This window comes from Neofelis nebulosa, chromosome X (genome assembly GCF_028018385.1).
Source record: "Neofelis nebulosa isolate mNeoNeb1 chromosome X, mNeoNeb1.pri, whole genome shotgun sequence".
NCBI classification, from domain to species: Eukaryota; Metazoa; Chordata; class Mammalia; order Carnivora; family Felidae; genus Neofelis; species Neofelis nebulosa.
Window position 1 is genome coordinate 28,261,135 of NC_080800.1, and position 13,856 is coordinate 28,274,990.

The 13,856-nt window shown below is 33.9% G+C and overlaps 1 protein-coding gene across 16 annotated transcripts in view; it reads right to left on the reverse strand.

The window, feature by feature from the left end:
* Positions 1-13,856, reverse strand: part of DMD (dystrophin) — a 2,138,536-nt gene that overhangs the window by 1,329,881 nt on the left and 794,799 nt on the right. For all 16 annotated transcript variants that reach the window (XM_058713880.1, XM_058713888.1, XM_058713887.1 and 13 more), the window contains 2 exons: positions 12,229-12,316; positions 1,220-1,461 (listed from right to left, as the gene is read on the reverse strand). In XM_058713880.1, the coding sequence (XP_058569863.1) occupies positions 1,220-1,461; positions 12,229-12,316 (330 nt within the window). The remainder of the gene's footprint in view (positions 1-1,219; positions 1,462-12,228; positions 12,317-13,856) is intronic.

A 13,856-nucleotide genomic window follows, 5' to 3' on the forward strand; every position in this document is an offset into this window, starting at 1 on the left:
TATATGAAGAAGAATCATCAAGTCCTTCAACTGTTTTTACTTCATACTAGCTCTGAATTTCCCGTCACTTCCTGGGTTCAACAACACCTCCAAACAAACCCTGTCACCTTTCCATTTCCAGTTTTCCATTCTTTAAACCATCCTTTTCAAAGTATGCAAATTGATCCTCATTCACTGCTTCTTATATTAAACCTGGCCATCTCAGTCTATCATCAAGATTCATTCTAGAAACCTTTTCATCTATCCCATATCCCAAGAAAATTACTCAGATCATAATAACCACGGGAAAAAAGTTCAAGTTATTTTCATTACGGTATAACTCTGGTTTCCTAACATTAGCCGACATTTTCGTTTAATCTCTTTCTCCAGTTCTTTGGTGCCAGTTATACGTTGTTTGGCCTCCAGATCCATTGTCCACTTCTAGGACTCAGAGGAAAGACAATTATAGACTACAGCTCTTTGTAATCTGCCTTCTGATTAAGTTTAGCCAGTGTGGAGCCCTGTCTGGATTAAGATTATGGAGTCATGGAGGACAGTGAAGTAACATGTTTTTTGTTCTGGCTCCATTCCTGGCATGGCACTTGGGCTGGCTCTTAAGGCTATCTTTACAATAGGTGTCCAACTCCTTCCTTCTAGGTTTCTGTAACTTCTCTAAATCATTTCTGTCCTGAGAATGGTTACAACTCTGACGCCAGGTTACTGTACTATCCTTTATGGTTCCTCTATACTCCAAGCACCATGGCTAAGTATGTTGGTAAAGAAACCTTCCTCAAATTATCCTAATTTGAGAGAACTGTCAGTTTTAAAGAATTTCCCTATACATCCAATTATATATCAACTTTTTGTGTTTGTGTGGATTCCACTTTTTCAACATATGACTGAGTTTTGCTTTTAGCACATGAGTTGCCATAAAAAAAGATCTCCCAGTTATTGGCCATTTCTCCTAGGATATGTGTTGCTTCCATACTCCAAAACTGCCTCACCATTCTGCAAACTGACAAAATCAATTAGCCATGTGTGAGTACTCTAAATACATTTTTTTTAGGATCGAGACATCATGCATTATCTATTTAAACTCATTTTCCTCACTTATATTTTTATCCTTATTGTGTTTAAATCCTTCAATGGGTAAGTTTTTTACTAAATAATTTACTCTTCTTCTGGAAACTGCCAAGAAATTCCTATTGATCATGATCCAAATAGGAGGAAAGAATCTTACCTTACAAATTTTCAACTGGCTTTTGATTGCTGTTGGCTCTGATGTGGTGGTAGGTTGGGTTTTCAACCAGTTTTCAGCAGTAGTTGTCATCTGCTCCAATTGTTGTAGCTGATTATAGAAAGCGATGATGTTGTTCTGATACTCCAGCCAGTTAAGTCTCTCACTTAGCAATTGGCAGAACTCTATCCACCGGCTGTTCAGTTGTTCTGAGGCTTGTTTGATGCTGTCAGCATTAACACCCTCTAGAAAGAAGATTTTTAAAATATATCCACTGAAGCCCCAGACTGTATGACATTAGCTGAAAACCAATGTGTCTCAAGTTTTAAAGTATTCATCATATTAGGGATTTTAAACAAATCATTTATTTACTGATCAAGAAACACAAGTACCAATGATTTCTGATTACTGATTGTAACTTATTAGAGATGCATCTTATCAAGAGTATGAATGTAATAAAGTAATAAATAATGACACATAAGATGTAGAGAAGTAGAATATATTTAAATAAAAACAAAAATGGTCAAAGCTCTGAAGGTGGCTGGAAGACTGATCATGGACAAAAAAATGTTTTGGAGGATTCCAAATAATTGTTAAATACCATGTATGCTATTAAAATGTACAGTGAAACACTAACATTTGTATTTTTTAAATGGTTTGGGTATTAGCCAAAATGTTACTTGGATTTTCAAACAAAAAAAAAAAAAGAAAATTCATCAAAAAGCAGTAATTCTCTGATTCTTCTATAAAAGCCAGAAATAAGCAGATTTTCCATGGGTCCAAAAAATTGAAACAACCACTAAAAAAAAATCTAATATGAAAAAATACTATTACTTACATATCATTTACAAATATGGAAGGTGATCTGAAAATTTTAAAATCATCTATAGCAAAACTAAAGCAGAAAAAAATCTATCCAAGTCAAACGGGAAACATAAAAACATCATTATCACTCTACTATGTGTTAGGAATTCACTGTGTTTTAATATATACTATCATTTCTTAATGTTTTATTTATTTATTTTAAGAGAAAGAGAGTGTGTGAGCAGAATAGGGTCAGAGAGAGAGAGAGCGAGAGAATATCAAGCAGGCTCCACACTGTAAGTACAGAGCCCAACACAGGGCTCGATCCCACAAAGTGTATGATCACAACCTGAGCTGAAATCAAGAGTCAGATGTTTAACTGACTGAGCCACCCAGACACCCCAATATATACTATCTTATGTAAGTTTTGTCATAATGTGATATGTGATGACTAATATCAATCCAAGTATATATTATCCTATACATATCATGAAAGAGTAGCAACATCATGTAATGCTGTTACAAAAAATCACTCTCCATAGTTAACTGACAAAAGTTAGGTGTTCTTACACACTCACTCACATGCACGCACACACACACACACACACACACACACACACCAAACCACATCTCTCAATGCATTTGAAACCTCACTTTTGATAAGACACTGGAGAACACAAACTTTGCAAATATTATTGGCAACAATCTTTTCTTCCTTCTTTGGATGATAGATTTTGTAAGAAAAATAACTTTAAGATAAAGTGTAAAAAGATAAAATATGCATATCCCCATATATACAACTATAAAAGGTTTGTACAAGCTAAATATTCTTCTAATACTCTCCTAATAGTTAAGGAAGCAAGTGGCCTTGTTGAGAAATCTGGATGTTTTGTGTGATATACTGTTTGTGAAAATTTGGTTTTGAGCAGTGACCAAGAATTATACCAAAATATGCTTTAGAGATGCCATGAAGTAACTGTAGTTATAAAATAATCATGTTTGTTGGGGCGCCTGGGTGGCTCAGTCAGTTGAACATCCAACTTCAGCTCAGATCATGATCTCATGGTTTGTGAGTTCGAGCCCTGCGTCGGGCTCTGTGCTGACAGCTCGGAGCCTGGAGCCTGCTTCGGATTCTGTGTCTCCCTCTCTCTCCGCCATTCCCCTGCTCACACGCTGTCTCTCTCTCAAAAGTAAATAAATATTTAAAAAAAATTAAAAAAAAATAATCATGTTTGTTACAAAACGTCAGTGAAGAATCCAAAACTGTGGTCATCTAGGCAACTCAGATAAAAAAATAATATGATTGGGGCACCTGGGTGGCTCAGTCGGTTAAGTGTCCGGCTTCAGCTCAGGTCATGATCTCACAGTCTGTGAGTTCGAGCCCCGCATCGGACTCTGTGCTGACATCTCAGAGCCTGGAGCCCGCTGTGGATTCTGTGTCTCCCTCTCTCTCTGCCCCTCCCCTGCTCATGCTCTGTCTCTCTCTGTCTCAAAAATGAATAAAAAACATTAAAAAAAAATATAATAATATGATAAAATGCTAACATTATTGTTGGAAAATGAAAGAGAATGATTTAAAAATATACACGGGAGAAATTTTATATTATGTTAGATAATGATTCAAAAACATGCAATGTATATAATAAATGATGTTTAGAGGAAATGATTTCAGCATATGGTAAAGCTGAATAAGCACTGAGAAGACCACCAGGGTGGTCCAATTCCAAGATAGGCAGGTAAGACATGCTAAAGGTACTGATGAACTGATGCTACATGGTCTAAATTACAAGGAAATACACAGAGAAATATCTCATTGTCCCTGAGAGAGGTCAATCATATGAAAACTCCTTCTCAAATGAAAAAATTAAGTTAATTTTCAATATAAGTAATAGATGTTAATTGAATCAGAAAAATATAAACCTAACTGTAATGAATTACCCATAGGTCCTGTGGTATATATTAAAATCTAGGGATAGAATTTAATGTGTCCTTGTTGATCATCACCCAAAACTATCGGCTCAATATGTCATGCCAAAAAAATATCCAGATGGTAAACATCACTGTAAAAGGAATGAAAATAAATGAAACAGCAAATTTTGTACAAATCCATTATGAAATCTATAGTTCCTTACTCATTAACATACTGCTTTTTATAACTGAATAAACGTAAATTAAAATACAACGATAGGTGACAGAAGGCTCTCCCTATTAGGATAAATGGTGAGGGTAAACAAAGTTCTAGAAATTCACAGTAATAGCTCTGATATTAGGCAGAACCAAGTTCAGATTTGAATCCTTTTACTAAATGAGTAAACTAGGTTCAATTATTTGGTCTCATTGGATCTCATTTTTCTCATCTATGAAATGAGGCTAAAAGAGAACTGACCTCATAGGATACCTATGAGGGTTCTGAGTTAACGTGTGTGAAGAAGTTACACAAAGTCTGACATATGCCAGGCAACCGATAAATATTGGTCAAAATTACAGAAAATACCATGTAGCTAACAACAATAAAAATAAATTATATCCTGGGGCATCTGGGTGGCTCAGTCGGTTTAGCATCCAACTCTTGATTTTAGCTCAGGTCTCAATCTCATAGTTGTGAGACTGAGCCGCACATCGGGTTCCGCAATGAGCATGGACCCTGCTTGGGATTCTCTCTTTTCCTCTCTCTCTCTCTCTCTCTCTCTCTCTCTCTCTCTCTCTCAAAAAGTAAATAAATAAATTAATTAATTAAATAAAATTAAAAAAAAGAAATCATATCTTTCAAATGTTGACATTGGTGATAGTGGGGGTCTTTTTTTTTTTAATGTTTATATGTTGATTTTTGAGACAAAGGGAGAGAGAGAGCATGAGAGGGGGAAGGGCAGAGAGAAAGGGAGACAAAGAATCTGAAGCAGGCTCTAGGCTCTGAGCTGTCGGCACAGAGCCTGATGTGGTGCTCGAACCCACGAACTGTGAGATCATGATCTCAGCAGAAGTCTAACACCCAACCGACTTTTTAATGCCCCAGTGGGGGTCTTTTTAATGACTGCAAAGGGGTCATTTTTAAAAAAATTAATGACTAATATTTTAAAAAGTTAGTGCTAAGTTTATATAATATGACACTAATATGGGATATAAAAATATATGTCGAAACTTTTCAAAGAAATCATATCAACCAGTGATAAATTCCTGAGTTTATTAGCAAAGCTTGGCACATTTGGTCATATATCTATAATCACTTTCAATTCATGTTCTAAGGGGCAACCATACCAAAAATGAAAACAAAAAACAACCCAGAAATTCCTACATGTCACTGGCAAAGATATGATGCTGATCACAGAGAATAAGATATATCATGAAGGATTTGCATGTAAATGTTGTATTAATTCACGTGTGAATATACTTCCTGCTCAACAAGAGTGTAATCTGTCCTTCTAAACTCTAAACTCAGCTTAGACTAGGTAAGGAACAAATACAGTGTACTTGTGAACTCACACAATACTAAATCAATAGCTTACTTCATATGAATATGAATATGAATATCAAGTGATACCCACAGACACAAAAAACCAAACACAAACATGCACATGGTCTCTTTTGCTTCCAGTTTGCTTTAAACTACTTGGGGGAAGGATCAAAAGCACGGTCACATGGCACATCACTTCACGTATCTCTCTGTAACTAAAACTATAAAACCCATTATTTCACCTTCATGAATTAATCAGCTATCTATTATAAGAAAGTTCCTTAAAATTTGTGTAGAATAAATAAGGATACTGTTTTTTCAAGCGAATACTTGCATATGAATAATTATACTATTCTACATAACTGCTTTATGTGTATTTCAAAGAATTACATGCTCCTTAACTCAACTGAAAATTTACAGTTTTATGACAGTTTTTAGGTGTAAATATCTGAAAAGTTTTAAGCATCAATCATTTGACCATCTGTTTTTCTAAATTTTTGTTAGCTACTTAAGAATACAAACACTAACTCACCAGGCATTATGAACAATACTTATGGAATCCATTTTTTAGTAGCACATTAGAATCTCAGGGATAATGGATCATAATCCATTCACATCTCATATTCTAAACAACCCCTGAAATAGTCCATGAATAAATATATTGCACCCAGAGGAAATGGATCATTACTTCAAGTGCATCCATTAATTTTATTACTTGTGTACAGTGCATAACAGACTGTTAGAATAATTTTAATTGTGCACCACCTTCCATGCAAGTACTTCAGAACTGCCACTTAAAGTGAAGTATTCCTCATCAAGTATATTCATCATTAGCCATGAAGCCAGGGTAGAATAATGCAAAACCTGTGTTTTCAGAGCTCTTGAATTAGAAGAATATTTAGGATGAAAACTTAAAATAAAGTTTCTAATAGACTCCAATTTTTATTGAATATTAGGTAAGGGTCATTAGAAGTCAATTTGGCATCCAACGTAACCGCCTAAAATGTAATAGAAACTTACTGAGTCCATGAAAATAAGGCTTGAGTAGTGTAGACTAAATTCTAGAGGTTTCTTTGGCCACACTCACTTGTATACAATTGCTGTATCATTTTTTAAATAGCTTTTAAAAATTAGTAGGTTTATATAAATTTATATCCCTCATGAATATAATGCATAAATTACCACTTGAGCTCTTTCTTCAATTTTTCCTATTTTTAAACATCACTGAATTATGAGACAAAGGCCAGATTCCTACTTATATTTGTTTTCGTGACTAATTTTCTCCAAAAACTGTGACCGCTGTGACCTTCTCCCTTTCCTTCTCTCTCTCTCATACACACACACACAGACACACACACACACACACACACACACATACACAGCAAGAAGTCTTTTCCCCTGGAGATTGGAATCAAAGAATAATGTGCCATTCCCTGTTGGGATAAGCACTGGGTGTTGTATGGAGACCAATTTGACAATAAATTTCATATATTTTTAAAAAATAAGAAAAAAAAAAGAAAAAAAAAAGAATAATGTGCCACTCAATTAAGAACATTTATTGAGTATGAAGTCTGTGGAGACCATTACCCAAGCAATACTTAAAAAAAAAAAAAAAAACAGGAGACATAAATCAAACTACCCAGAACCAAGGAGAGAGTAAGGAGGATAAGAGAGGAGAAAATGGGTGCAACTGTGGAAAGCTATTCATTTACGATGGAGGGGCTGGACTATTGCAGACAGTACTGTTTCCAGGCCCCATGGTTACACAGACCAGTCGTGAAATGTCTTCCTATTAAACAATATAATTAGAAGAGTTATTGTCACTGAAAATCCTTCACAACGATGTGAAGAGAAGCTAATGAGAGGTCTGGCTTTGAGATGAGCCAGTCCAACTACATACAATCCGTGTCCTTATCCATCTAACAAAATTTTGTTGCCCAAACTCAAAAGACATCATGTATATGAAGTACATAATGAACTACAAACCAAAATACTAAAAATACAGTTACATAGTTAATATTAAGATAAGAGGTGTTCTTGTCTCTGTTATCGGTCTGTACTATTTAATTACAATCCTTAGCCAACTTACTATTAGGTATTATTTTATACACTATAATCTAACACTCAAGGGATGATCGTTTTGAGATATTCTTCTAGTCTAATATACTAATAATTACTACTTTTATTTAAACGTTTCCTTAATGTGATTGTCTTCAGACTCTTAATTAACATACAGAAAACTACAATTAGAAATTGAAAGTGAAGCTCAGTTCAAGGTAGAAAACATCACTAACCCTATTAGATAATTATATCACAGTATCTCCTCTGCATATTGTAGTCAAACAATTTTATGCGGGAAATATAAAGGTGGGGAAACTGAGCTATGTTTACGTGTGCTTTCAAATAAATGGTTTGATGTAAGTATTTTCTTGGTAGTTTTATTAATAATAAAGGAAAACAATTTATCTAAGCCAGGCATTTTTTTAAATACCTGGCTGCTAAGGAGAACAAACAGAGATGCAAGAACATTATTTTACAAACAAAATTAAGAATAAAGTCTAATCTAAATAGGTAGAAACAAAGTAAGCAAATGTTTAGATATAAAAATATTCTAGAATGTCCTGAAATCCTATCATCTCACTCATACACTGCAAAGCTTTGGCTCTCAAGTAAGCAGATCAGTTTAAAAAAAAACTGTTTGACATAAATCTTAGGAAATTGGGATTCCTTAACTAATAATCAATAGTAATGATAGTGTAGCAAGATTCTTTACCATATTTAGTTGTTAAATTTTCTAAAATTTTAATCATTTTATACCAATTTTGTATTTACACGAAAAATTATTTTAAAAAACTTAAAGAAGGTTACATTGTATCCATGAAAAAAAATGAAATAAATACAAATTTGGAAGCCCTCCTTCTCGGTATAACACAGCTGCAGGAAACATAATTAGATCACTAGGTACCCAGTCTCGTCTCCCAGTCACTCTCATTAAAATTCTAGAAAGCCAACAATTTCTTGAGACTGAAGTTATTATTCCCATCTTCCAGAGTGACAATAAGTTTCATAAAAATTACATGTGTGAAAAAACTTCTCTAATAAAGAATTTCTCTTCGCCATCCAACACTCTCTCAAATTACTCCCATACTTATCCAATCAAATGGTGTTGACAAGAAGCACAAATTTAATGTTAGTTCAGAAAGAATATAGGCAAGGAATAGATAAACCAGTTAATTCTACCAAAATCCATGTCAAAACCTTAAAAACATGAGTTTTAAGCTAACACTCTCTCTGTTAGTGGCACTGTAGTCTCTTTTTTTCAGCCTATTAGGATCAGGAACATCACTCACACTCTTACAAAAGAAGTGGGACATCCTCAAGGAAAATGTTCCACTAAGCCTTAAAGTATGCAAATAATTTATTCAACCTCCCTTTTTTGGGTATAAAAAAAAGGTTGCAAATAAATTCGTAAGAGTCTCCTACTGAATCTGTACATACTTCCCAAATATAAATCATTCTAGTATAAAACTCACAATATTAAAATTCACACTATATTTAAGTGTATTTTAATATTCTGCAAATAAGTCTTTGCATTTGATAAAATACAGTCAAAATGAAAATTATCTTAAGTTGGTTCTAAGTTCTACTTGACCCTGCAAAACTAAACACATGTTACGAGAAATCGTGTTTTCAAGACATAAAACTGATTTTGAACAAAATTCTGTGACATCAAATCAAAGTCACTTCTATATTGGCATCATGGTACCTTACACTTGTAACAATTTTAAGACACTCGCCCTTTTTCTTAATTTCCTTTGAGAAACTGCCTTCAAGACTGATAGGTTTTGTTTTCTGCATTTCTTAGGTGATGCTAAAAATTCATTCTTTCAGTAGATATTTAGAAATGGCCAAAAGGGATTTAGAAATACAGCTGATGTGCCATTCCATTTTGTTCCAAAACTGATGCAAAATATAAGTATTGAGGATTCTTTTTTTGCATGTCTTCGATTTTCATTCTGAAGAAAAATTTCAAAGAGGAGTTCTGAAATCATTCCAGAACTTTAAAGAAGCACTGTAATCTTGGGGTAAATTATCTGAAGTAAAAAAATTCAGCTTTCTATGTATACATAGAAAATATAGCATTTATAAAATGTTTTTAAAAATAGTTATGTCATTCTTTATACATATTTCACACTATATATGTTAAATGTTGTGAGCACAATAAAACAAACTATCAATATTTGTATCAGGTGAACAAGATTTTAACATCATACAAGAATGACTTGTCTTTATCTTTATTTTGGAGGCCAAGGTACCTGGTTAAAAGGCATATACATTTACGTGAGGTCATAAATGAAGTGCCATGATTCAGTGGTTATTTTCCTTTCCATAAATAAAACGGTAAGAATATATGTGTGTTTTATACGGTTATGAGTTTTACTTTAACTCCACAGCCTAAATGTGAGAAAAGAAATTCTGGGCTTGTAAATTTCAGACCTTAACTTTCAGCTCCCTGAGCCACACCAGTTAACTCTAGCTTTTGGTTCTAGGCCCCTGGAGCCAAAGTAAATTAGGGTTAGGAGTCCCAATGAAATAATACCTGGAGAGGTGTTCCAGGCATTTATTTGTGTGTCTGTCTTAACTCACCAATTGCACAATCACATAAAATAAGTATCATGAATTACACTTAATTCTGTGTAAGATCAAAAAGGAACAGAAAGATAAGTTACAGTCTTTGAGTCTACTTTTTAGTAATCATATAAACTGTTTGAAATAATGGAGCATAAGAGCTATGCTCTAGCTACAGCCCAAATTTGGGCCTGATCATCTAACCGTCAGACCTTATCTTTATTGGCCTAACAGATAAGAAGCTTAAAATTTGATCAATAAAGTCAACCAGTAAGGAATGTCACACGTCACACCCTACCTCTTACTGCTCTTTGTTCTCCTCACAAGTTGCCAATATCCTTAGAAGTATTATTATTCTCTAACCAAAAATAACTCCATTACTGCCTTAACTTTGCTTTGCTAGGAATTTCACCAATCTGTATTTATTAAGGACCTAATGTATGTCTGGATTTTTCTTGAGGTCTCCAAAACTTAGAGCTATGAGGGCATTAATCTAGAAAATGACATCATCACTAATCATATAATCCTTTTAATCCTATCTGTGTTTCTTTTTTAATTGTTTTAATGCTTTATTTGTTTTTTTGAGAGCCAGAGACAGAGTGTGAGTGGGGGAGGGGGAGGGAGAGAGGGAGACAACAGAATTCGAAGCAGGCTCCAGGCTCTGGGCTGTCAGCACAGAGCCTGTTGTGGGGCTCGAACCCACAAACTGTGAGATCAGGACCCGAGCTGAAGTCTAATGCTCAACCGACGAGCTACCCAGGCGCCCCCTATCTGTGGTTTTAACTACCAAAAAAGTCACTCCCTTCATTTCTAAATTTTAACGGTTTTGAATAATGATTCGAGGTAAGGTACACTTGATATGTGATTATAAAATGAGACCATTTAAAGGTATAGACTTTACATTGGATTATAAAAATAAAAAAAGTGATAATATAGTTCCTGGGGTAAATTGCCTAACAGCTACAAAACCATTTTTTAGATAATACAATTTCATTTAATACAAGTATGCTGTTATCAAACTCATCAGTCAAAGCACCCAGCAACATACATACAAACAATAACCTTTCAGTATTTTACATCTTCTATGTATTCATTAACCTGTTAACCCAATCTTTAGCCGTCATGTTTGCTTGTTTTTATTGTTAACCAAATACAGTCATGGGGCTCATTAAAAGAAAAAAAAATGAATTGATTTCCTAGGAAGATCACTGAACTTTTTAATGCCAACATGGCAATTAAGGCAAAGAAATAATTCATACACAAAAATTATGCCCCAGAATGCAGGCAGGTTCTCAAAAAAGCTGACATGTACAAAAAAAAAAAAAAACAAACAAAACATTTGTTACATTTGGTTATTATATTCTTACAAACATATCCTGTGAAATATGTAAAAAAAAAAATCTTGTCTGAAAATACCCGAGTCTTATAAATTACTTCTATCTGGAAGTGAATAGAGTAGCAGAACAATGGCAATTTCAAACAGGTTTGTTCACAAGTGATGTCAATAACTAGTATTTTGTTCAGAAAAGTTAATTTTAATTCATTCTTAAAAAAAAATTGTTAGCTTTGCCCTTTTACCTTACTCAAAAACAGCTGAAGTTAAAAAAAATAAACTTTCCCCTGAGGAGTCATTTGTAAAAGGACTAAAAAATTAAATAAAAAGCAACAGAAAAAATGTCAAATATATTATTAGCAAAAGGTGTGCTGATGAGGCCTTACACATAATTTTAGTCTGTTCAGAAAAATATATTGCGAGAATTACTTAAAATCAGATGACAATCAGTTTCCACATAGTATAGGATTGCTTACATTCCCCATGATTTCTGCAAACCTTGTTTTCTTAAATTACTTGGACAAATGCTAGCAGGATTTGCATTAAAATTGATTTCTCCGCAATAGATTGATAAAATATTCTAGCACATCCCATTTTCTTCCATTGGACTCAAAGATGAATTTCCTCTAATAATTTCCTTAGCATTAAGAAAGAATAATAAAAAGCTCACAAACCCACTTCAATTTAAATTTGCATTCAGGAAGTGCTTGTCTGATATAATTCAGCTGATAAATATGAACCTATGTGTTTATCAAATCCCTAAGAAGATTATCTAAATCAACTCCGTGTAATTACCATTCACCATCTGTTCCACCAGGGCCTGAGCTGATCTGCTGGCATCTTGCAGTTTTCTGAACTTCTCCGCTTTTTCTCGCTCTATGGCCTGCAGCATGATAGCAAAGGTGAGTATTTCAATACAAGGATTGTGAAGCTACACAGTAATTATAACTTCTACCTGCCCTTTCAAGCCTTAAGATATTTCACTCTGTCAGCTTATCGTGTGGATCTAAAGACGTCTTTCTCAAGTTTCTTGGCACCAGAATCATCAAAATGACAATGAAAGCACAAACCATTTTCATACCGAATTGCTACTACTTTTAATAAGATTTCTGCTCTGAACTTTTTTTTTTTTACATAATAGTTTCTGATGCATTGTAATATAAAACTGCAAAAAAAAAAAAAAAGGAACAAAAGCAAATTGTAAGAAACAATCAAATGATACAGTGACAGATAATTAAAAATGGAATTTGTCTTTTAAATACTTAAATACACACCACTGAAGTTACTCTGAATAACTTATGTATTCTGTATTAAAATCAAAGAAAAAAGTCTTATGAGTATATAAAAAGGGAAAAGCGTACCAGCAGGAATATTTTAGCAAAATAAAACCCACCCATATTTATCAAAACACAAGACTGCAGGTTAATTTTTCTCTCTAAAACTGTCAAAGTACTCCCATTTCAAGGAAAAATAGATTCAGTTTCAAAATGTTTTCGAAATCCCTTTGTTCATTTCTCCCAACATAGAGTTAGCCTTTGAACAATGAAAACACAATTATTTGAATTAACGAAATGGAGCATTTGATACCCTTGGATTTAGCTAATAATGTCTCTACAGAGATATTTTTAAGATCACATAAAATACCAGATTGTAAAATGTGATACATTAGAACTGCATGACCATAGTCATTAACAATGAGGCTGTAACAGTATGCTTTATGTCGTAAAACAGAACTATTCACAGAAAAAGCAAACTTTAAGTCACTTAACATATAGCTAGAGCCACACTCCTGTGACTAAGTAATAGTATAATACAAAGATTTCACTTGAGTTTGCGACAGATTATTCCACATCAGACTATTTTTCTAATTTTTATTCAGATCTCTAGGCATTTAAACAAATATTCCAAGGTGTAATACTGGAGCACAGGTGGGAGGCATAAAATCAATAAGTGCACACTCTGCAGAGCTTTGTTCAATAGAATTTTCTTCAAGGACAAAAATATTACACATCTGTGCTGTCCAGTACAGTAGCCACTAGCCACACGTGGGTACTGAGCACTTGAAGGGTGGCAAGTGTGACTGAGGAAACTAATTTTTAATCTAATATAATTAAATTTAAATTTAAAAAGCCACAGTGTGTCAAGTGCCAATTGGAATTACACAGTGCAGATCTAGAGTCTTCCCTCTGAAAGCAAACAAAGACAAAAAGAAAGGTATGTCAACTAAATATAGATACAGATATTATGGCAACATCAGAAATACGTTTAGGGAAAGATGTAATCATCTTATTTCTAGACAAGACTATTTCCCAAGCACACCAAATGATGGGAGTGCTCATACTATAATCCATACATTTTTAAGTATTTAAAAAGATTCTCCAGTTTAAAGAAATAACCACAAATGAATGGAGGGCTTTTAAAAG